The following is a 24,758-nucleotide window of genomic DNA, read 5'->3' on the forward strand; positions in this document are numbered from 1 at the left end:
TGTTTTTGATGTGACAGTTGTGGGCCACCGTAACTCAGTCAGTGGAGGACCCAAATGCAAGCGAAGGGTCTGGAAATGAGATTCCTCCCCAAGCCATCGCGGCAACTCAGAATTTCAAAATGGCGTCTTAATCTACATGTCCTTCCACGTGTTTTCCTGGTCAGCTAGTTTCAGTTATTTCAAGTGAAATCGCCCTCTTTCACTAGGTACGTATTTTTAAGGGTATAATGTATTCTTAGAGATAAATCTTGGCAAATTTGTCCAACCAGGTAATGCATACATGGTCGAATTATTAGTACTCACTCGCGTACTCGTGCTACGGCGGCCGACAAATGTCGATCGATCATCAGTTAACATGTTCTTCTTTTTCTTTTCCTTGGTGTGTTTGTTTTTGTCTAAATAATCGTAAGGCTTGAGATTAGTTCAAAAGCCCTTTTCAGGACTTTTCAGTTGTGTTTCTTTTTGGGGGTGGGGGACAGTGAAGGGAAAATGGAAAAGGGGGGAAGGGCACAAAGTAAACAACATATAAAAAGATGACAAAAAGCATAAAGAAAAAAGAAAACATTGTGGCATAGAAAAAGCCAATGGAAAATGCCAAGAAAGGCCACTGGAAGCAGTGATGCCTCCCTCTGTTTCCCCTTGTGCAGATTATCAGTTGTCTCTGTTTTAAGCTTGGAGAAACGGAAACATGCCATGAAATGTAACCCATATTTCAGTGTTTGTCAGGAAATTCAACAATAAGTTCAGTAGCAGTTACAGCTGGTTTCATGACAGTGTATTATAGATGCAGGTTTTTAAACATGATTTACCAATCATAATGTGACGATGATCAGACAATGGTGGCCTAAATCTACTTTATTGACTGGAAAGACATTATACACTGATTTACACCAGTATAAGTAAGTGTGAAGTGGTGAGTAAAATACCCAATAAGTGGGGTAATGGAAATTTACCCAGGAAACAACTCGCAGAGTTTACTAAATTCCTGAAATGAGGGGAACATAGGTTTTACAGCATTCCAATTATTTTGATCCTGTAGTCTCGGGATAGTAAATCGAACATTCGAAAATCGAACTCAATCAAACTCAATCAGTGGATTGAGTTCGGCAGACTTTCAGTGAGTTCAATTTCCAAACAAATCGAATTCAATCAAACAAATCGAACTCAATCGAACTCCATCCGTCTGATTGAGTTCGATTGGCTCTGGTAAACCTATACAAAGCAAGCCCATCAAAGCAGGTTTTTCTTGTGCTTTGTTACAATTTATTCAATATCAGAAACCCCATTCATAAACTGTCTACGGCAGTTTATAAGAGAACAGAACAGAACAAAGCTATCATTATTCCCGCGGGCGTATTCCGAAATTGTCGCACCCTTTCCTTTTTTAGCTAACTTACAATTGCAGAATGACAAATCGAAGGGTTACTTTTATGCAAAAATACAAGCAAATTACTAAAAAACTTTGCCATCCCTGACTTCAAAGCGGCATTCCTGGTAGCCTTTTTACTACGCATTTGAAGCTTACAATCCACAGGGCGTCTGAAGCCATTTCTACATAATTTCTTCTTTTACGATAAACACGTGCGCTACTCTCCGGACTGGAGTAACTCGAGCTTCCAAGATCTGGTTAAGGATTTTCAAAGCCTGTTTTACACAAATCACGAGTTTGAAAATCGAACGTTTGATTGGGTTCGATTGATTTTTTTTCTTTTCGGTTCCTTCGATTTCGTTCGATTGCCTAACTCAATTGAAGGGCTGGGAGCATAACCAACTTATGTCGAATTTCAGCCCGTTTTTCGATGTAGCTCGGATTTGTCCAAACTTTTGCATGTGAACTGCAATTCGATTAAAAACCATTGTCCAGTATTTTTTCACGCCCCTTTGTGTTTCGTATTAATGCCATTGAGAAATTTTACCATCTTGTAAAGATATATCGGTAACATTATAGACACTGGATGACCAAAAGGACAATGCACTGAGGATTAAATACTTGTATTTAATATACACTCGTTGTCTTTGAAACACGGCACACGAAAGCGGTGTTTTTCGCGGGAGCAACAAAAAGAATGCTGTCACACTTTTATTTTATTCTGTTACAAACTACTACGTACATGACAGGAATGTTCGAAATGTAAACAGTTACATTCTCCAAGAGAAAATGTGTCCATTTCCTGGCGTAAAATCCAGCTTTGTCCCGTTTGTCGACATATCACTCTTGATAACGCAAAATACTAGCATTACGATTAACAGGAAGACATGTAGCCATTTCAACGATTAATAACGATTAACAACGATTAACGGCAGTTCAATTAAAAGGTAAAGACTATCTATTCTTTTCACAAGCAGTCGGTGTTAACCGTTGAAAATCTATGTTAATCGTACTTTTATTGAATCATTGCCTTGAAATTGTCAAGTTAATCGTTACATACCGAATTTCAAGCCTGGCAAACCACAACTAAGGCTTGCAAAACACCTTGCACATGGCGGGATTTGTCTCTGATTCTCCCGCGGGATTTGATAATCGAATTGAAAAATTCGCCACGGCACAGTCATCACTACCAAGGAGGGATTCTTTGGACAACATTTCCACCAGTTCCTGTGAACTGCATTCGTCAATTTCATAACTTTTCAAAAGATCCATAGATGTTGTGCGTTTACAAACTTCACCAAACAAAAGAGAAATCAACTAGCCAGTATGATACGCAAGTTGTTTATCCCGACTGCCTTGATCTATTTTGGGCTTGTTACAACCCGCAAAAGCAAACCATGATATCATCTCAAACGTTTCTTATAGAAACAACAACTGCTGCGACTAAACACGGCTCGTGGACAGTGGAAACTTTTAGCCTACCGATAATTTGGAAAACGAGTCTGACGTGGACAAAACCTATAACAAAATTTGCCTTCCAAGCGCGTTCACTTGTAGACAAGCAAACTACCAAATCCCCCTCCCCCTCCCCCTGACTCAATGTTGTCTTTTGGGTCACGAACAGTTTCCTGGCAAGCATCACTTCCCACATCAACATTGCATAAGGGGGAGCGGGGGAGGGAGAAGTAACTGTGGTAGAATTATGAAGGGAGAAACAGTAAGTGAGTGGTTTTTTGGCTGTCTGTGTTCGGTTGTCTTTGCATAGGGGGAGGGGGTGGGAAGGAGAAGTAAGCAAGTGGTTTTTGTTCTGTTCGTGTTTGGTTTTGTCAAGGAGTTTTGACCATGATTGTAAAACCGCGAAATGTTTTCCAAACCAGGGAGAGCCAAAATTCGGACAAATCCGTGCGAAATCAAAAGCCGCGCTCAAATTCGACATAAGTCGGTTGTGCTCCCAGGCCTTCAATTGAACTCAATCCACTGATTGAGTTCGATTGAAATTTAGTTCGACTGGGTTCGATTTACTATGCCGGGTGTAGTACGGCCATTATGCAGCATTTTTGAATGTGGTTTCAGTTTTTCATCAATATTTTTCTTGATATGGCAGGTTCAACCAGCCCTCAATGTCCTCTTCTGAAATAAAGCCGCCCACAAAGAAAAATATCTGTGGATTTGTTTCAGCATTTTGTAACCATGGGCAAATCATGACAGGAAAATTATGACAGAGGAATTGCAAAGGGCTAAACAGAACATCCCTCATTCACCTGCCATAATCTGACGTTGACCCAAAAGTGGTAATTAATATCAAGTTCGACCAAAAAATAAGTTCACAGAGTAAAAACTAACTTCCTGAAATACATACATTTATTAAGATTTCTCTGGGGTAAACTTGCAGGCCCAAGGTCTTTCAACATGATTAATGTTGGCTATTATTAGAAAAACCTGTGTCTTGACACTGCAGTGAAATTGGTTGTACTATCTGACCATTCAAGTTGCAGATTGAACTCAGGATATTCATTCTGTTTGCGGAGATGAGATATGTGAACTGCTTACTTGCCAGGAACTTTTTTTTTTCTGCTAGAGCCTGCCAATGTGAACATGGTCATGTACTGTCCAAGCAAATAATTTGCAGGAAAATATTACCCATTTATCATGAATATTGTGACATAATATTCCCGAATACAAATTATATACTGTTTGGCCATATCATACCTATACGGTACACTACATGACTGGGTACAAAAAAAACTGACATATTTCATACCATGAACAGGTTCATACAGTATCTAACAAGAAGCAAGTATTTGACTATTTCGTTTTGCTAATAACTGATCTTGTGTTCTTTGCTTTAGTTTATCTTCCAGGTAACTTAAAAGAAAATGTACAAAATGAACATCCTGGCCTCCTGTAATCGAAAAGTTCTTCCTTTGCTTACAAGAAAAGAAGTTCCAAGAGCTATGGTCCTCTTAGTTCCACTTTTAAGAAATACAAGAAGTAGCTACAGCACAATAACACCGTTATCCATCTCAGAACAGCGACATGGATATCGCCAAATGAAAGCAGTGCCACAGAAATTCTACAGTAATTTGAAAAGCATTGTAACACAGCCATCTGATGCAGAGGTCAATCAAAGCAGAAAAATAATGTTGACAATCTCGGTTCAAGGGCAACTTGAATTGTACAGGTCTGTACAAGAATCTGTCAACATTTTTAACAAAGTTGCATTCCTTTTTAACATTGCCAAGATAGTTGGAAGGGATCAAACACAACAGGAAATCTTGGAACAAGAGATAGAGCATTTCAAACAGGGTAACAGTAGTCCTTACGTAGATTTATTGGAGAGTATTGCTAAGACTATAGACAACTGCCAGTGCCGACATCTTGCTAATGTAGTGTGGGCATTGGGGAAAATCAAAGACAAAGATAACAGGCTAATTCAAGTTTGCAAGTCTGAGATTTTGTGCCGTGATATTTTGAGTTTTAAGTTTGCAGAAATATGCCAGATTGTAAACGGGTTTGCAAATCTGGGTATCAAAGCACCAGAAGTGTTTGCAAATTTCCAAGAAGCCATTTTATCTGAGAAGCTAAGTAGTAAAGAACTTGAAGACCAGCACATATCTGGAATATTGATGTCATATGCTAAAATGAACCACGGAAGTAAAGAACTTTTTGACTATTTTCTGAGAGAAGTTGTATCAAGGGATATGTCAGTCAACAGCCGTGCTTTGGCAGACATGGTGTGGTCTTTTGCCAAGAAAGGTGTTGATTCCAACAACATATTCAGCCTGGTGGAAGCTGAGGTGATCAGACGAGGTGCCTCTAATTTTGAGAATGTTGACATGGTTAAGATTCTATGGTCATTTTCCACTGGAGGCAAAGGAAACATTCAACTTTTCAACCTCCTGGACAGTGAGCTTATTTCAAGGGGCTTAAATAACTTTCTAGATATTGAGCTTGTGGAAATTATATGGTCATTTGCTAGAAGGAATGTTATGAATGCCAAAATCTTTGATGTGGCCGAGAGGGAAATTTTAAGTCGTGGAGTAAGTGGCTTCAGGACACATGAACTTGTACTTATTCTGTATTCATTTGTTCGTGCCAAAAGGGATGGAGTGAATATCAACTTTGTAAAGAATATTGAAGCAGAGTTATGCTTGAGAAGTACAAAGGAATTTGACAGTGGTCACTTGAGTCAAATGATATGGAGTCTTGGTAAGTTGAATATGTCAGAGAGTGAACTGTTTGACTTTGCTGAGGCAGAATTACTTAAATGCAACATGCACAAGATGTCTCGTGCAGAAAAGCTTATGCTTTTACGAGGGTTTATTAATGGCCAGAGAGGAAGCAAGGAGCTATTTCAATCCCTATATTCCTCCATATCTGCAAAAGATTTATCCAATCTTAACGAAGCTCAGATTTGTGAGTTTGTCTGGTGTTTTTCTCTGGCCAACATTCAAGCAGACAAACTTTTTGACTTTCTAGAGAAGGAGATCTTAAACAGCGCCAAGTATCATTTTACCAGCAAGCAACGCAGTGTGATACTGAAAAGCTTTCTGAGAGCTGGAAAAGGCTCAAAGGCACTTCTGAATTTTCTTAAACAAGTTTAGCTATTTTACTCACAACAGTTGAGCTATTGTAAAGGAGTCATTGCATTGGGAAAGGATTGCTTAAAACCTTCCATTTGTGCGAGTCCTCAGTAGGATATTTGTCCCCAGACAGCTCAACATAATGAAAAGTACCACCTCAGGAAAGTACTACTCCAAGGCTTCAACAGTTATTGTTTGAATGGTCACACTAGGATTGCATTTTGCTCCAGCAGAACTTTGGAGCAGTAGACACTGTACTTTGCTTTTGTTTAATTTCCAATGGTCTGTAAATTTCTTATCAACAAATACAGGGTCAGATGCAAATGACTTGTGCACTGTGTCAGCCTTGCAACAAATATATGTTGTTATGAAATGATAATACATTTTAGATGCTTCTGCTTATTAAGTTAAATTTAAGGACCGGTTTCTTTAAACTTAAGCAAGGTCTTAGCCAACATCTAACTATTGTTCCTACCCACTTAAAACCATTGGCTACAATCGTTGGACCTTGTGAGACATACACAATTCAGTGAGCGGTCGATCCCAGCAGTGGGCTACAAGCAATCCCTTATGATAGTAAAGTAGTGAACAACGTGAGTGCGCACATAAATTGACCCCCGTGTGGAGACAGGATATGCTTCTTTTTCGGTTTCTTCCATGTGTCGCATATGTTTGAGGAGAACGGTTTTTCCATGCGGTCGCATGTTTTATTCATTTTAGAATCAAAAAAAAAATAAGGGACTGTTCATAGTCTATCCAAATTCAAACCACGTAGGAAACCAATCAAAATCTGCCTATCCATCATTAATAAACACAATCTTTCAATACAGTGAAACCCCTTGAAAAAGCCACCATCATCAGAATATATAAAATAATATGATGTTCAAAATGATGTAACTGTCAGGTTATCTACAGGACAGAAGAAATTAAGTGGAACAAGATCAGAGATGAGATGCACAAACTGTTTTTTTTTTTTTTAGATAGCAACTTTGGCTGTGTAAATTCTTACAATGATAATAAACCAAGCTCATGCAGTTAAATTTCAACAGCCAGCAAAATAGCAGCCCATTTCAGATAAGAAAATGACTGGACGTTAGTTTTGGACAAAGAAACAGCTTTTACATAATATTATTACAGTCTGTTCATATCCACAGTGTCAAATTAATTTTAGTCTGGCTTTATTTTTTCTCTCTCCCTAACTTCTGCAGCTAAGATAACATTTAGATGAGGCCAACTTTATTTTGACACTCTAACTTAATCATCTACACAGCTAGCTTTCATCAAGGGCTTGTTACCATGCTTGAACAGTGGATTGATTAGTAAAGGTTATATTTAGTATAGATAAAAATAAATTATACTCTTGGGAGGTTGTAAAATTTAATCCGAAGGACTAACAGTTCTCAATGTGCAGTTCCAGAAAAAACCATACGCACCCCATGAAAGGTCATCAGAAATTCCTAGGGGGAGGGAATTTCAAAAGCAAAATTTTAGAAGCAAAGTATGAAGCTAAACCGGAATTTCCAGGGGGGACGGGGGTGCAAAACAAAAAACCTAACGTGGGGGGGAGTATGGATATTTTCGGAAACTGCATAATGAGTCAGTGTTTTTTTCTAGCTCCTGGTCCTCAAGGTCCATTTTCTTCTCTTTTTTTGCCAATCAGTATCAGAAGTGAACTGGTACTTACCCGCTTGTGTTTTAGGTGAACATCAAAAAATCTTATACAACATACTGATACATACATACAATGAGAGCTGATGTGGACCTACAGTAAACATATTACTATCTAATTGAAAACACATTTAGTAATAACAATATAACAAAAAAAAAATGAATAAATAAAAGTACAAATCCAAGAGAGGGTTAAAAGAGCTAATATTCCTTAAATATGTAAAATATATGCAGGTTACCTAAAAATTACTGAAAATATCTAAAATCACTTAAGGACGGTGCCTACTATTGTTACTGCGCATACGTTCTGCGCATCACGAGATACTCGGGTTTCCTATGGGTGGTGCTTACTAATACAGGAATATTTTAGCGCGGTTTAAAACTTTGCGGAAAAAGCAGAACTTATCAAATGCCTTTGGTGTCTCAAAAGAAAATTGGGGGTAACCATGTATTTTTCAGAGAAAATTAAGTTTCAATTTGGGAAAAAATCCCATACATTGCTTTATATTTTGGGCGCTTTTTATTGATATTGTTGCTTAATTGCTACTTGTTTTCAAAGCGTTAAATGGTATCGCTCCACGTTATATCTGTGATCTCATCAGGAAAAAGGCATCAATCAGAGGCTCTTTTGAGCTCTTTGACCATATTTTCTTTGATTGTTCTTTCTCGACCTCCTTTTGGAATGAAGTTTGTGACAAAATTTTAAATAAACTAAACAGTTGCGTAGGCCTCTCTTTAAAATATTGTGAGATTATTTTAGGGTTCTTAGAGGAGGAGATGGATCTGCAAAACTATATACTTATTTTAGGAAAAACGTATCTGTGGACTTGCCGGTGTAAAGAAACGAAACCATCTTTTAGCCACTTTAAGAGAATTTTATTAAATAAATATCAAACTGAAAGGCACATTTCTCTTAAATCGAATAAGACCAATTCGTTTAGGAAAAAATGGAGAATGTTTGAGGAAACGATTCTTTAAAGATCAAGTCCACAGTTATGTTAAATTACGTACTATATGTAAACTGTAACTGTGTAACTGTGGAAATAACAGGAAAAAAAATGAAATGTAAGAAGTTGCCTGGCACTAATTGCGCTGTTGTAAAACTATTATTATTAACTATTGTTAGCTATTATTACTATTAACTATTGTATATTTGTATTGTATGTATGGCAATGTAATGGATTGTATTGTAAAAAATAGTTGCGGGATCGAAAATGTTGGCTTTGACTCAACGAGTCACTAACGACATATCGAATAATGTAAGTCGTAACATATTCATGGTTCCATTTTAGGGAAAATAAAGCACCAAGAAATTTAAGCTGAAAAAAAAAAAAATCAATCAGAGGCTCTTTGAGATCTAATGACCTCACTTTGTTGGAGGTGCCTCGAACCAAATGTAAGACTTTTGGTGATCGAGCATTCGCTTTCGCTGGTCCATCCAAGTGGAATAAGCTTCCTCTGGCAATTAGGACTGCCAAGAACTTAAATACTTTCAAGAAACACTTGAAGACATTTTTGTTTAAAAAAGCATATGACTTCTGATTATTCTTTACTTTGTTTATTTTATTTCTTACTTTTTGTTTGATTGATTATTCTTAAATTTTATATTTTATTGATTTTGACTAAATTTTTCATTTTTATATTGTAAGCGCTTTTGAATGTTATATAAAAAGCGCTATATAAATTGATTATTATTAATTATCTCTGAAAAATGCGTGGTTACCCCCAATTTTCTTTTTGGATTCCAATAGGCCTTGCTAAGATCTGCTTTTCGCGCATTAACCGCACAAAAATACTTCGGTATTAGTAGGCACTTTCCTTAACTTCCCCTGGTTTGAAACAGTTGAACAGAGCTGGGTACAAGGTATTGCGTTACCTGCGAATAATAAAGTTAGGCAGAGGGAAATAAATTACGGGTGGGAAAAATAGAAAAAGAGGAGCCCTGCCTTAATTAATCTCTCCACTTTGAATGCCATGGAAAAGGGAATTGTCTCACAATCAACACACCCTAGTCTGAAATGTCAGCCGTCTCCTCCCCCGAGCCTACACGGCTGACATTTCAGACTAAACAGATCCTTACCCCTGTCATAAACTGTATGTGGAGGATCAAAATGTAGGTAGAGAGACATACCGGCACAAATAATAAACAAAGCTCATGCAGTTAAATTTCAACAGCCAGCAAAGTACCGTACAATGTGTGCAATGGACAAGAATCCAATCCCATCTGCTTGTTGTTAAGGATGCCAGAATAAGCTCTGGCCTGGAGAGCCAATTGGATCATATGCACACAAGTTGTCTTATCTGAGGTCCGATGCGTGTTGTCCATAGTGTCTGAAGTCCAGTCCGAAGGCCTGTTCAATTTTTCCAGTGGCCACGCAAAACAAGATGGCGGGAACGCACTCTCATTTTGAACGTAGGGTAACAGAGAGCAGAGTGTATAAGGCTACCTATGAGAAGTGGGCCACCGCTGAGAGGTCAAATTTCGCGGAAATGACCGAAATGTCAAAATGTAAGTAGAGAGACATACCAGCACAAATAAAACTTATTTATTTTTTATTGCTTCTGAGAGGGGATTAAGTTCATTTTCTTAAGACGGACAACATTACCAAAACGTTTGGTAGATCACCCTGAGATCATCACGGTAAAAATAATTTGTTCAAAGAGCATCGCAATGCATTGATACTGTTGCCGTTGACCTCGTTCCCATGGTGAGGTATCGGTGCAAAGAGGAAAGTAGGGATCTCTCGAACAGCGGCTGGAAATCAAGCCTAGGATTTTGACAGAGGTGGAAAGACGGTTTTTCAGTGCTGGTGAGTAGACTTTCAGCTTATAATAATGTCTCGCTCACAAACACGCGCTTTCGGTTTTCTAATGTCACCTGAAATTGAAGGCAAGTTTGAGGAAAGGGCTGAGCAAACTGCCTCGCGAGGCAATAATTTAGCTCAACTGTTTCATCATGTGTGCGGTGTCGTTTTCGTGAGTTTTGCGCCTTGCGAGGCCGTGAGGAAAATATCTATCATATTTGATATTTGAGATTTCGCCTCGTGAGGTGAAATTATCACGAAAACTCAACCGCACACTTGAGGAAACAGGTGAGCTGATTGCCTTGCTTGGCCTCGTTTGCTCAGCTCTTTCCTGAAGTGTGCGGCAGGCTGTATAATCTTTTGAAACGAAACGCTTTGCAAGCTTGCTTACTAGATCAGAAAGTCCTACATTTTCAAGTGTTGGCTAATTTACGTGAAAACGCTGTTATTGCAGTATCACAAATTCGAAGGTTTTATGGTTGAAGTTCGCATAACCAATCGATGCCATGAATGACAACAACAACAACAACAATTTATTTAGGTATTTCCATATCTATACATGGCATTACCTTATACAAACTAGAGAATTATATAATTGTGTAAACCGCTAATACAGTTTCATAAGCTATATAAGTTCTTATATCTAGAGTTCATGATTTCATAGACAAGAGCAGCAACTGATCTACAAATAAATGGGTCAATACTATTAAAGAGGAACAAAATTTTTGAATTAATATCTAGTTGTTCAAAAAATTGCTATTTTCTAGTTATTTCATCAAAAATTTTGATTCGAAAACTATCATAAAAGGTGCAAAAGAATAAAGCGTGGGACTCGTTTTCAACATCATTAGCTTGGCAAAAAGTGCAAATTCTTAAATTTTCAGGAGTCTTGGGGACAGTATATCTTCCAGTTTCAATATGAAGTTGATGGTTTCCTAAGCGAAATATATTTACAGCGGTTCTATGGAGAGGATTTATGATAGCATCTAAAAATACAGATTGTTTAGTGTCAATTTTAAAAAAGTGGTAAAAGCTCAATTTTCTGTTTGAGTTAAGAAGTGAGAGTTGATGGTTAATTAATGCTTTGCGTATATTTTGATTGACATGATTTATACAGAGCTTCTGATATTTTGCGCGGTCGCAGAGCCGCAAAATTGAATCCCGCGAAATTTACAAAAAAACGCGTAATACCGCAAAATTCGTTAAAAATCCTACCAAATACATGTCGGTACAACATATTTGAAACTTATCTTGGCTACTGGGGCTGTTTACTTTCCATAAATGCAAATTTATCTTAAAATTTCATAACTGCGACGAGTAAACATAATGTACCATACCTACCAGGCGTTCTTAGATTAATGTTGCGAAAAACTGGGCACAAGAAATGAGAAGACTTTTTAGTGACACTATACGGAGTGGGAAAAGAAACTGCTGTCTGTAGTAATGCAGGCACATGTTTAATCGTACGTGCAGGAAACGATCGAAGACACAACAATGTTTTGACTTCACTAATAGATTTGAACCTTCGATCACGAACAATCTTGCCTTGTAAACTGCAAAGCAACACAAGAGACCAAGGAGAGAAAAGAAATTTATTGCTTTGCTGTGTTCGCCTCTCAATTGCAGCTGAAAAAGGAGGTTAACCGGCTGGGCGTTTCGAAAAAGCTTATGTTTTTCTTGTAGCTCGAAACAAGTACAATTGCCTTGCCTTACGTTGCAGTAATCAAAGAATTCCGTTCTTTGATTTGAAATTTTTATGGAACATTTGGTTTTAGAGTAAAGATTTTTAATAAGATCATAAAATTTTCCACCAATGTTGTATTGGAGAAGTTTGTAAAAGAGACCGGCATGCCATACTGAATCAAAGGCTTTCTTGAAGTCAACAAAGCAAGTGTACAGTTTACCTTTGGGAACTTGGTTGACGTATTTGTCAACCAAAGTTCGTAGAGTAAAGATGTGATCTGATGTTCGGTGATCCGGCAGAAAACCTATTTGAGCTTGATGTAAAATGTTTTGATCAAGTAAATGATTTTGTAGTCTCGTATTAAGTACAGAGGTAAATAGTTTTCCTAGACAACTATTTATACATATGCCTCTGTAGTTTGCCGGGTCATGTTTATTGCCAGATATATATATGGGGGTTATTATCCCCTCGCGCCAGGATTTAGGGAAGAAGCCACTATGTAGTATCAGATTGAATAACTTGTAGAGGGCAGTATTCAGGAATGGTATTCCAGTTTTTGACATTTCATTGTGAATTTTATCAGGTCCAGGGGCCTTTTTGGATTTTAGCAATTTTACCATGTTCTTGATTTCCTCGAGTGAAATGGGGCTATCTAGTACATTGTGGATATATTTTGTTTGTTCTAAAGTCGATAGATTTGCCCTAAGTGAGATTTCACTTCGGGGAAGTGTGGAAAGATCTGGGTGAGAATGTAATTCTTTAAAGTGTTTAAACAAATTGTCAACAGGGATGTCTGGATTATTCCTCGCGAAGCGAGGGCCGAAGGCCCGAGCGTAGCAAGGTTAATAAATTTGTCGGGCCGAGCCGGCCTGAGCGGAGCTAAGCCGCGCAAATTCAAGCGAAAAATATATTTATATGTTTCGTTGGAGGTGTCCGCACTGTTGCCTAGCAACAGTCAAAACCAAAGTATGAATGACGTCAGACTGTCTGGCGTCGTCTGGAGCAAAATTTGCATACATCGGGGAAAGCTTGCGTGCCGGGTCAAATTTCAACTGCAATGTTCATCAATATTCGCTGGATACAGAACTATCTCTCCAGAATCTTTTCCCTTTCTTCCAGAAATCTTTTTTTGTGAAAGATTACATTGAAGAAATAACACGTTTTGTGGCCGCAGTAAAATAATTTTCCGTGGGAAATAAATTCATCGAACACGACAGCGCTTCACGCACGTTGTTCATTTCGTCGCGTCAGAAATAGATTTTCAACCGCAAACTAGCCTGTAGAACCTCAAAAAGACCATGCTCATAAAAATAGTTGCTATGTTCAGAAAACTTTTAATCTCCTCATTTGATGCTACAATACGAGTAAAGAGGTCTTTCCACCCAGCCCCAGCTTCGCAAGGTTTTGCGAGTCACGTATTTCTAGTATGAAGTGGCGTTTTGATCATTTCCTTTAAGGGATTTGAGATATGTCCAGAACTTTTGGTTGTCTTTGTTCTGAGTTAAGTCCCCAATCTGAGAATTGAAGAGTTGATTTTTTTTTTTTTTAATTTTTACGCGTTGTATGATATTGGTGCCTAAGGTGTGGGTCGAACGGGTTTTTATGCTTTTTGTTCGAAAGCGAATTTAGTTGTTTTCTCAGGGACCTACAATCGTTATCGTGTGAGCTAATCTAAGAGAGCGTAGACATGCGTCATTTATGATATTAGTAAATTGCTCAGTTGCCAAATTCACGCCTTCACTATCCTCAGGAAAGGAAGTATTTTCAAACGATGATATACGTGAAACGAATTCTTCTTGTCTTAGGACATCGAGAAAAACTTCACATGCATTCTGATTCCAGACAAATTGTTTTCGAAGACTAGACATATTGACCCGTGGGTGAGATATATTTTGAGGAGAAGTTTTCGGAGAAATCCTTACCCAACAGATAAGTTGGGAGTGATCTGAGAAGATTGTTGGATCCTTAACTATAAAGTTTTCAATTGAGTTCATCAATTCATGGCTCACAATTAAATAATCAACAGTGCTTATTCCTTTGGGGGAATGGAAAGTTATTTTGCCAAAAGAGTCACCTGTTGTTCTTCCGTTCAGAATTCTCGTATTGCATGCTTTGCAAATTTCAAGCAAAGATTTACCATGCTCATTGATCTGGGAATCAAAATTATTTCTTCGCTGAGGGGTGGGTAGAAGGGGAAGATTGTCACCAGGGATATGAGTACAGAGATCGACGTTAACAAAATCTAATGCGCAACCAGTCCTGGCATTTAAATCACCTGCCACTATAACAAAGGCTAATAAGCTATATTTTGCAATGTCGTTTTGCAGCTCCTGAAAAATGTCAGGGTTAAAATTACGGTGGCCCACAACTGTCACATCAAAAACAAATTCCCCACATCAAAATCAAATTTACTACATCAAACACAAATTCGCCACAACAAAAGCAAAATCGTCACATCAAAAACAAATTCCCCACATCGAAGTCAAACTTACCACATCAAACACAAATTCGCCACAACAAAAGCAAAATCGTCACTACAAAAGCAAATTCACCACATCAAAAACGAACTTGTCACATCAAAAACAAATTTTTCACAGCAAAAACAAATTCCTCACATCAAAATCGAAAACACCGATTAAACGGTCAGCGGTCAATGAACGAAAGCTATCTCCAGTTTTCACTCGGCCTTCACCCGACCGCCATTTTGTTCTTGCACATGGTACTGTTGTCTTGCTCAGGATGTATTGCAGCAATTGCGTGAGAAGTGTAGAGAACTGCAACTTTTGTGCCAATTGCGGAAAAGGTAAGTCATTGTGGTAAGCCAGTGGCGAATGAACAGTTCAGCTAGGTGTACGAAAGTCACGAAAGGTTGACTTTATAACTCAAATCAGAGGGCGTGGGTTAAGAGGGAGAGAATCTCACGCCTTTGTGCATGGGTCATCACACCCGGCTCGTAAGATTTCTGCACAGCCCCACACATTTATTATGCATACATATTTGGACTCTATTCATATTAACTATATCCATAAAGTGGTATGAGATTGCTTCATGACACATAGGCTGTGCTGGCTGTGCGGAAATCTTACCCCATTTTTAGCTATTTAACAGCCTTAACACCCCCTAGTTATAAACGAAAAAAGCGATCCCCTTGTTTTAAAGGAAAAAAGTGATTGAAGAAGAAGAAGAATTTATGATAATAATGATTTGTAGCCTGAAGGTCACTAAAGTGGAAAATTTCAGTAATATTAATAGCATTGTTGAAAGTCAGAATATGTTCCACATATTGAATACAAAGCCTTACAGAAAAAAATTATGTAATTCATAAGGAAAAATGGCAAACTACTTCCAGTCATCCATACCTTTTAACATGCTGTAAGTCTTAGTATCTCCCTTCAATGCATAGATAAGCACTTTTTGTCATAAAATAAAATAAGTCTGTTTTATGAGTTATTTGCATCAAAGAGTGTACATGAATGTGTCTTTCTACTGTTAGTATTTCTTCCTCTCTTTTTTTAGTTGAGATTGATTCACTGTATGATAAATCAAGAACAGTTTGTAATCTTAATTATATTTCTGATAAGTTATTAAAATCATGACTTTCAGAAGTTTACCCATCATCAGACAGTTCAGAAAGTGACTGTGAAGGGGATGGAAGCTTTGAAGAAGAAAAAGAAGAAATTCTGAAGTACTACTTCCACCGTGGGTTTAGCTACCAAGAAATCCTCCATTTCCTTAGTGATCGTCATCAGTGCCAAATAAGTTATAGTACTCTTTTAAGAAAGTTAAAGAAATATCGTTTGTTTAGGCGTGGTGTTACAAAACAAGAATCATTCAGTGATACCTTTTTGAAGGTACAGAGGCATATGAGTGAACTTATTGATGGTCCTTGTTCAGCACATGGGTATCGTGCAATGTGGCACACCCTCGAAATGGAGGGACTCCGCATTCCTAGAGTAATTGTTCAGGACCTTTTAAAGGAGATGGATCCGGAAGGGTCTGAATTGAGAAGAAAGCATCGCTTAAAGAGAAGAGAGTATCAGAATCCTGGGCCCAACTACTCATGGCATATTGATGGCTATGACAAACTTAAGTGTTGGGGTTTTCCTATCCATGGTGCAATTGATGGTTTTAGCCGTAAGATTTTGTGGCTGGAAATTACTCGTTCCAATAACTCACCAAACAAAATAGCCACTTTTTATGCAAGAACAGTTTCAGAATTGGGGGGTTGTCCAGTAGAACTGATTACAGATTTGGGGACTGAAAATGGACTCGCAGCAGCAATGCAATCTTTCTTCCGTGATAATCCTGAAGCACATCGATACGTCTCTTCCCCAAGGAATCAAAGAATTGAGGGCTGGTGGTCGTATTATTCAAAGAATTGTTGTGGATGGTGGAGAATTTTTTTAGTGACTTAGAGTTTCAGGGTATTGTCGACACTACATCTGATTTAAGTATGGAATGCCTGTGGTATTGTTTTAACAATGTACTGCAAAAAGAGCTTGATTCTGTGAAAGAGCACTGGAACACACATAGAATTCGAAAATCAAGAAATAACACTGTATCTGGACGTCCAGATTCTCTTTTTTTCTTACCTGACCTTCATGGTGCAAGGGATTGCCTATTTGAAGTACCTGCTGCCCAAGTTGAATTTGGTGCACAGCATATAACTGAACATTTGGATAGCCCTGACAATGATCACCAGGAATACTTAGAGTATGCCAGAAGTAGTCTTTCAATGCCTTTGCCAGGCAAATGGGAAGAAGCACTTGAAATGTACCAAAAATTAATGCATGTTGCCCTTCATGGATATTCTTTATAGTTTTGTCTATGTTCATCAAGAAAACCGGCCAAGAACTTGTGCACGTAAAACATCAACCTGCTGTCAATCTCAGGGCTGTAATGGCTCTGAACAAAACACCCTCTTGAGCTGTAGGCTTTCAAAGTAATTGATTTCAATAAGAGCGGTATTCAGTGAATGTTGAAAGTAATATTCTGTAATTCCTTTGTTGTTGCATTACTATGCCCTGTGATTGGCTAAAAAAATCTTGTGCTACTTTCTCAACCAATCAAACTAAAACCACATGTGTTTGCTTGGAGCTCTAGTTGATTGATTAGATTGTTTGCCTTTGTTTTGATTCCCAAGTTGTTGCCCTTAGTAATTAGTTTGGATTAGGTTCTACAATGCACTTATTGAAAACCGCTCTAGCTTGTCATCCTGCTACTGCTGATCAGTTTGGCAGTTGGAAATTATTATCGAAAGGACCAGATCAGATACATGTAATTGTGATGAGTTGTTTAAATTAATTGAATAAAAGATCAGCAGACATCCAATATTTTGCTACAAAGCCTACAGTTTGTGGCTTGAAGTGTACAAACATATTAAAGATTTTTTGATGTATTTCCAAAGTAGTCTCTTTTTTCCCCCATATCTTGGTGTAGGAGAAAGATATAGGGCGTGTTTCTGGATCCTTGCCTAAATTGGAACGAACACATTGATCATATCGGAAATAAAATCTCGTCCCGCCTTGGAATGCTTCGTACAGCCCGGAAAGTCATCCCAAAAGAAGCTTGCATTACTCTGTTTAATGCTATGGTTCTACCGTTATTCGATTACTGTTGTGTTGTGTGGGATGGTTGCGGTCAGGGAAACAAGATCTACCTTGACCGTCTTCTCAAGCGAGCTGCGGGAATAATTGCGGGTCGCAAGGCTACTGATACCGATATACAGCAAACCTTGAAGTGGCCATCCCTTCAATGCCGCAGAGAATACCAAAAGTGCACACAGGTCTATAAGTGTATCAATGGCTTGGCCCCAGCTTATCTGCTAGATGACTTCCACTCCTCGGAGCAGATCCATAACTACAACACTAGGAACAAAGACCTTATTCGCCTGCCTCTTGCCAAGACTACTAAATTTCAAACATCTTTTAAGTACAATGCCGCCAAATCCTGGAACACTCTTCCTCGTAACTTACGTCATGATCTGTCTCTCACTAGTTTTAAACTGAGAGTCAAGAAACATCTAAATCACCTTAGTTAATTTCTCACCTTCATGAACTCTTTGAATGACTTTTGCTTTCATTTCTATATTTGATTATTTATTCTTATTATTTTATACAGATCTCCATTTAAACCAGCTACGCTGAATTGGAATTTCTGTTTAAATAATGTTTATAAATAAATAAATAAATAGAGTCAATACAGTTTGTTACATGTACAGTAGTATGTACATACCAGACTCTGAACAGGTATTCACTTGAAGACTTAGCATTACTTTTTCAGTTTAAGTGATTAATGCACTACTGGAGCAATAAACTTTTAAGTAACCACTTGCACTCCTTGAGCGCATAAATAAACCAATTCATAAACTGCTCGGCATGAAAATTCACCAACTGAAGGGGGAGGGTGAAAATCTGCTAGTATCACGATTTGTGATATGATATTAACACTCCCCTTTAGCCTTGGCCATACATATACCATATCACCCAACACTGTAGTACATAACTTTGTCTGATGATGTCATAAGATGAAGCTTCTTGATCCACCAAAAAAAGTTTTTTATGCATATGAAAGTGTTCAACATTGTTGCACAGGCTACCAAACAAACTAAATTGTCTGGACCTGAGTCCCAATTTTATTTAAGGCAATGCAGCTTTACCTGATGTCTTTCAACAGGATAACCAACAACAGCAACAACAACAAAACTTTATTTCAAGTGTCAATCCAACCTTAAAACCACTCTACTGAAGATTATGGGCCTGCAAGCAAAAATTACCTGCAAAACTTTAAATGTTAAGAATGGAAATGTCTACTCTGCGACCATAACCTTAACTAACACAAAAACAATTATCATTACACCTTCAATGGCATTTATGACCACTATTTTATGAAACACACACAAAAAGGTGTGTAGCAATGGACTTAGCTAGAAACTAACACAGCTGAAGGTCTCCATAACCTTAACTAACACAAAAATAATTATCATTGCACCTTCAATGGCACTTATGACCACTATTTTATGAAACACAAAGAGGTGTGTACCAATGGACTTGTCTAGAAACTAAGAATTGCTGAAGGTCTCCATAACCTTAACTAACACAGCTGAAGGTCTGCATGACCTTAACTAACACAGTTGAAGGTCTCCATGACCTTAACTAACACAAACATAATTATCATTGCACCTTCAAAGGCAATTATGAGCACTATTGTATGAAACACACACAAATAGGTGTGTACCAATGGACTTAGCTAGAAACTAAGAATTGCTGAAGGTCTCTATGGCCTCGAAAATGATTGGCCCTTGCAGTAGGCTAGAAGGAAAGTTTGGCGAAATTGTTCTGTGTCACCCATGTGAGACACTGGTAGAGTTAACTCCCTTCCACATGCTGCAACACACGGGAAGCAAATACTGTGCTTGGGGTTACGATCAAAACAATCATGGTCAAAGTTAACATTAATTGTGAGGGGATCACCGTTGAGGGGTCGGTGTCTTTGGCCAGTTAGCCAGCCCAAGACACCGGCAACAGAGATATCTGCCGTTTGAAATTCTTCTGCTTGTTGTCTGTCATTTCCCCTGTCTCCGCTGTCTTCATAATTCCAAGTAAGAGCCTCAGAATATCCACTGATCTTCTTTTCATCTTCCAAAGATATCAAAAAGTCCTGGAAGCTATCCATCACAGACTCCTCAACTTCCCGTCTGGTTGATCCCTTCACAGCATAGCGTGGTTTCATAAGGGAAAACACATAGTTTGCATCAACATCCTTTGCTTGCCCCATGACAAAAAGTAGCTTGCATATTTCCGGCTTTTGCTTTATCACATCAGCAAGCCCATAGAGCTCCAGCCCTCTCATGAATTCAGATAAATACAGTTGTCGTCTGGTGACAAGACTAATCAGAATGGATCCTGTGATGTCACTGATGTGCTCTTGGTCAATAACACCAGTGTAACCATGCTCTACAATTGTGTCACGATGGTTATCCAAGCCATTTTGGATATTTTCGAGGATCATCTTCTCCTGTGGCGTAATGTGCTCTAAATTCAAACTCTTGAAGTCAGTCTCTGGGTTGACCATTCTGTCATAAACACATCCTTGTAAAACACAAGGTGATGGACCCCCTTGAGCAAGGCTTACAGCAGCAATTTCTCCACAAGACTGGAAGTATCCAGGTTGAATCCACAGGACTACCACCAGGAAACATAACATTTCCCATGTCTGCTACAGCTTTTGCAAGGAACTCTTTAGCCATGGCGCCACTGTCTATCCCATCTTCACCTGTGAAATGGACTCTTAAAACTTTGTTTGGCCTGGTTCTCAGTGATTCACGTCGCCAGAGATTTAGGCATCTTGTGAAATGGGAAGCCCTTCGTACCACAATGAAGAATTGACCTGTGTCATCAACTCTTTGGCTAATTTCTCTAACAACACCGACATGGTCAGTAATTGCTACTTGAGTATGTTGTCCAGCACTCTTCTCTTGTTCTAACAGGCTGGAATTCTCATCTTGTGATAGTACTTGTAGATTGTCACTGTTTTCAGTAACTATTGCTACTTCCACTACTTGGTTCAGCTCGTTATCTAATTCTCTTGCAATCTGCTCATCCAGTTTCATTTGTTCCTCGGGTATTGTTACTGTAACAACTGGGTCACTCTCAAGCTTGGAACATTTTGGGAAACGGGACATGCTGTCATCGTCACTGTCATCAGCACCCATGAGAGTGTTGTCGTAGTCTTCATTTGTGCACAGATGTAAATAGATTCTATTATAGTCTTTCCCCACTTCCTCCTGGTATCGCTTTAAGGTAAACAGTTCACTAGTCCCAGGTAGAAAAAGAACCTTCTGCCCATCTTCATAAAGAAGGAGATAGGTTTGGTTCTCGTCATAGAAGTTACTATAATAAGCCTTCCATTTCTCTTCTGCTTTTTGGCGAATCAGTGAAGATTTTGCAGCATTTGAAATCCGCAAGGCTACCTTCTTTCCTCTTTTCGCTTTGAGAACACTTTCTTTTTCATTCCACTCAAGCAAACCAATATATATAAGCACTTCCTGATCTACTGTTGAGGTCTTACTACTTTTTGCCTTCCCACCTTTGACTTTAGAAAACCATTGCTTGCCTTTAGCTGCCTTATACTCTGTGAAGGTCTTGATAGATTTGCTGGACTTAACAGAACTTGCTTCCTGTGCACTAGTGATGGTGCTTGGCCCTGGATTCTCCTGGTTAACTCCTACACAAATTGAAAATTGAATTGTGAAGATAGAATACTTGTTTTATCAATTAAAATAAAGTCTAGGAAGGAGAGCATGCAAAGTTATCTTGTGGATTAACAGAATCCAAAAAGTGTTACTTTGTTTCAGCAACATTTATAACCGAAAAAGAAAAACACCTCCTGTTTCAGGGCTGTCACTAAGATTTCAAGCTGCCGGATATATTCAGTAAGTAGGTGGGGAATCAAACAGATATGAAGTTCCTTTGGTCCTATTTTCCTTTTGTTTCCTATAAAAGTAGCTGGGTGCCATGCTCTTAACAGCCAAGGGGAATCCCCGGCCCCCCAGCCCCTTAAGTGACAGTACTGCTATGTGAAAGGAAAACAACACCCGGTACACGTGTATTTCGCTGCTACAAAATAGAGAGGTCAAACTATAAGCTCGGTCCCTTCGACCAACCACTTAGCTGTGTTTGACTTTCTCGACTGCCACTTGCTTACCACAATGACTTACCTTTTCCGCAGTTGGCACAAAAGTTGCAGTTCGCTACACTTCTCCCGCAATTGCTGCAATACATCCTGAGCAAGACAACAGTACCATGTGCAAGAACAAAATGGCAGTCGGGTGAAGGCCGAGTGAAAACTGGAGATAGCTTTCGTTCATTGACCGCTGACCGTTTAATCGGTGTTTTTGATTTTGATGTGAGGAATTTGTTTTTGCTGTGAAAAATTTGTTTTTGATGGGACAAGTTCGTTTTTGATGTGGTGAATTTGCTTTTGTAGTGACGATTTTGCTTTTGTTGTGGCGAATTTGTGTTTGATGTGGTAAGTTTGACTTTGATGTGGGGAATTTGTTTTTGATGTAACGATTTTGCTTTTGTTGTGGCGAATTTGTGTTTGATGTGGTAAATTTGATTTTGATGTGGGGAACTTATTTTTGATGTGACAGTTGTGGGCCACCGTATAAAATAGGGAGAGTCTCTAGGGGAAATAAAAATTGCACAAAAAAATAGATCATGATCTACGTGTAAGTTGAAGAACATTTTGTCAAATTTTGACCAGATAACATTTGAATTGGAGGCGATTAATGTGATGCCTTGCTTGAGTGCAGTTTTAAATCCGAGGGCAATACCACCCGATGATCTACCATTTTTCTTTTTGTTATGCTTAGTGCTAGGGATGGTAAGTAATTCAAAACCAGGGATACAAAAATCGTCTGTTCTCCACGTTTCCGTCAAGACAATGACATCACAGTGTTTAAAAGAGCTCAAAAATAAATTACTGGATAATTTGTCCCCCAAAAAGAAATTTTTGAACAAGCCTTTTACGTTCCAGCTAGAAAAAGACAGAAGAGCAGACCTAAAATATGACATAACCTATTCAATTGCTTAGCTGGTAAGCAGTAAAGCAACTCATTAAAGTTAATGGACGAAAAACAAAACAATAAGACATTGGAAAGGATATAGATCGTCATTTAGGAGTGACGCGTGAATTCATAGAGTTTCAGAAGTTCCAGCACAGTGTTTATGCTTAAGGCTGCTGTGGAGTCGTATTTGGAATTGCTTGAGAAACAGGAGGAGGCATTTTGGCCACTGCAGAGTATGGAGTCTGCCTTTGATGGGCTTGAAAACTGGGTTACGGATGGTGTGGAGGTGGGGGTGATACAAAGGCTCTGTTCGAAGGACTGGCCATGTGGTTTCCCAAAACACGCGCGTTAGGTGGAGATTGTGCGTGCAAAAGGTGTCTGCCAGAAGGACCATTCGTCTGTCTTGATTTTGTTCTGTTAAAAGCAACATCCTTTAGGTTTGCAACCAGTGCTCCGATTTTGCGTCTTTTCAAGTGTTTGTTATCGTGAAGATAATCCACTGGTATGTTATCATTCGGCACAATGTGGACATTAGGAAATTGTGCGCACAGAGAGTTGAGTATAGTGTTAAACTCTGATTTATAGACATCGAAGTCGTCAGCACGCTTGAGTAGAGAAGAAATCAGAGTTTTCGACGACGGGTATTTTTGTGATGCAATTTCAAGCATGTGTTGAAAATTGGCCTGACAGGCGCTGAGAGAAACGCGTTCTATATCGTTTGTACCAACATGAATTATGATGTAGCTAGGTTGGCCAATAGAGGACTCAGCGAGTGTTTTAATAACTGAAGGAATTGTAGGACAAAATAATTGGCGGGTTTCTTGGTTTGAGGTATATTTGGCAGTGTCGATGTACTTTCCGTTTGAATCAATAAGTAGAATTATTCCATCAGCTATGTTAGCTGGCGACTCAGTTTCTGCTTGTCTAACAGGTCGAGTTTTGTTATCAGTGGTAGGGTTGCCTGTATGTGGGGGTGTTGTTCTCCTTTCATCAAGGGTGGCAGACGTATTTTCAACGTGAGGGTTTTCCTGAAGAACAGGAAAACTGTTTGAGACAGGAACGTCGGCAGGAAAAGTAAATCCCGCATTGGCTTCCGCTTGGTCTGGAACATGTCGATCAACTTGCTCTTGGGTTTTGTTTGACAAGGATTCATCGACGCTGTGTTTAACTACATTCAATTTTCCTTTCAGATTTTTCATTTCAGTTTTTAACTTGTTGTTTTCTGTTTTAAGGTCGTCATTTTGTAGCTCTAACTCTGCGACGCGTGCAGACAGGGCTTGATAATTGGCTTTAGACGAGTTTTCAAACTGCGCAATTTTATCCTGTAGGTCAGAAATTCTGTCTTCTAGCAGGCCTTTATTAGATTGCGACTTCAGAATTGTGTTGATTTCTGTTATTTGACCTTCGAGGTTTGACACAACTGATTTTAGTTCAGCTATCGTGGCACTTTTCCTTGCGGAGAAACCACGTATAGAGTCCAAGGAATTCCGGCGTTTCCTGGTGAGTGGTGTTGCAACAAAAGCAGGGCATTCTGGTGATGTAGTTTTGTGTTCTGTATTTTCATCCTCCTGCAATGCAGTTTCGTGTTGTGGGTCTTCATCCTTCTGAATAGATAGATCTTCATGCATTGCATTTCCCTTTTCCGTCTTTTTGGCCGCCTTTATCTTGCTTTTCTTGCACGGCAGGGTGCCAAGAGCTTCATGAAGGTTTTCTAGCAGGGCTTGATTATAGCCGGGAACTGAATTCGGTTGATCAGTTAGATCCCTGAGAATGGGAAATTCCTTTTCCGCCCAAAGCTGGTATGCGCAGCCTTGAAACATAATTACTCCAGATGTTAAGTATATATGGATAGTGATCAAAAGTTTGGTATCGTTGGTGGCATAGGACTTGTCCGGGGTTTGGGAAACCACGCTGTAAATCTTGATTTCAATCTCCTGGAAGGTAAAGCCATTGTAGCCAGGTTGATCGATCCACTCGACAAGGTATTCATCGTTGTCCTTTAGAGTTTCGTAGTAACGGAATTGAAAAGACTTGATCTAATGAAGGATTCGCTCCTTAGATGTGACGAACGCCGCACATC

At 38.8% G+C, this 24,758-nt stretch overlaps 2 protein-coding genes and 1 pseudogene across 3 annotated transcripts; 2 read left to right on the forward strand and 1 right to left on the reverse strand.

The window, feature by feature from the left end:
* The first annotated feature begins 54 nt into the window (after positions 1-54).
* On the forward strand, positions 55-6,340 carry LOC146470750 (uncharacterized). Of its 2 annotated transcripts, none has more exons than XM_085121599.1 (2): positions 55-206; positions 4,219-6,340. In XM_085121599.1, exon 2 carries the CDS (start codon positions 4,246-4,248, stop codon positions 5,971-5,973), a length of 1,728 nt encoding a protein of 575 aa, XP_084977725.1. In that variant the 5' UTR covers positions 55-206; positions 4,219-4,245; the 3' UTR covers positions 5,974-6,340. The 2 variants fall into 2 exon arrangements, with proteins under 2 accessions (XP_084977725.1, XP_084977724.1); XM_085121598.1 differs by having other exon boundaries at positions 56-206; positions 3,474-6,340.
* Positions 6,341-14,462: 8,122 nt separating this feature from the next.
* LOC146470751 (uncharacterized) lies at positions 14,463-18,032 on the forward strand (annotated as a pseudogene).
* A 2,153-nt stretch (positions 18,033-20,185) lies between these two features.
* LOC146470752 (uncharacterized) lies at positions 20,186-22,523 on the reverse strand. Its single transcript, XM_085121618.1, has 2 exons — positions 21,827-22,523; positions 20,186-21,333 (listed from the first exon to the last, which is right to left on the reverse strand). Exons 1-2 carry the CDS (start codon positions 22,353-22,355, stop codon positions 20,186-20,188), a joined length of 1,677 nt encoding a protein of 558 aa, XP_084977744.1. The 5' UTR covers positions 22,356-22,523.
* Positions 22,524-24,758: the final 2,235 nt, after the last annotated feature.

Source organism: Pavona decussata, unplaced genomic scaffold, assembly GCF_977016875.1.
Source record: "Pavona decussata unplaced genomic scaffold, jaPavDecu1.1 SCAFFOLD_111, whole genome shotgun sequence".
Classification (NCBI taxonomy): Eukaryota; Metazoa; Cnidaria; class Anthozoa; order Scleractinia; family Agariciidae; genus Pavona; species Pavona decussata.

What these genes read in the sequence shown, in the direction of transcription:
- LOC146470750 (XM_085121599.1), top strand. Translation starts at nt 4,246, where the DNA reads ATGTACAAAATGAACATCCTGGCCTCCTGTAATCGAAAAGTTCTTCCT.
- LOC146470752 (XM_085121618.1), bottom strand. Translation starts at nt 22,355, where the DNA reads ATGTTCTTCAACTTACACGTAGATCATGATCTATTTTTTTGTGCAATT. An exon ending in TTGTGCCAACTGCGGAAAAG is followed by an intron (nt 21,334 to 21,826) that starts GTAAGTCATTGT and finishes CAATTTGTGTAG; the next exon opens with GAGTTAACCAGGAGAATCCA.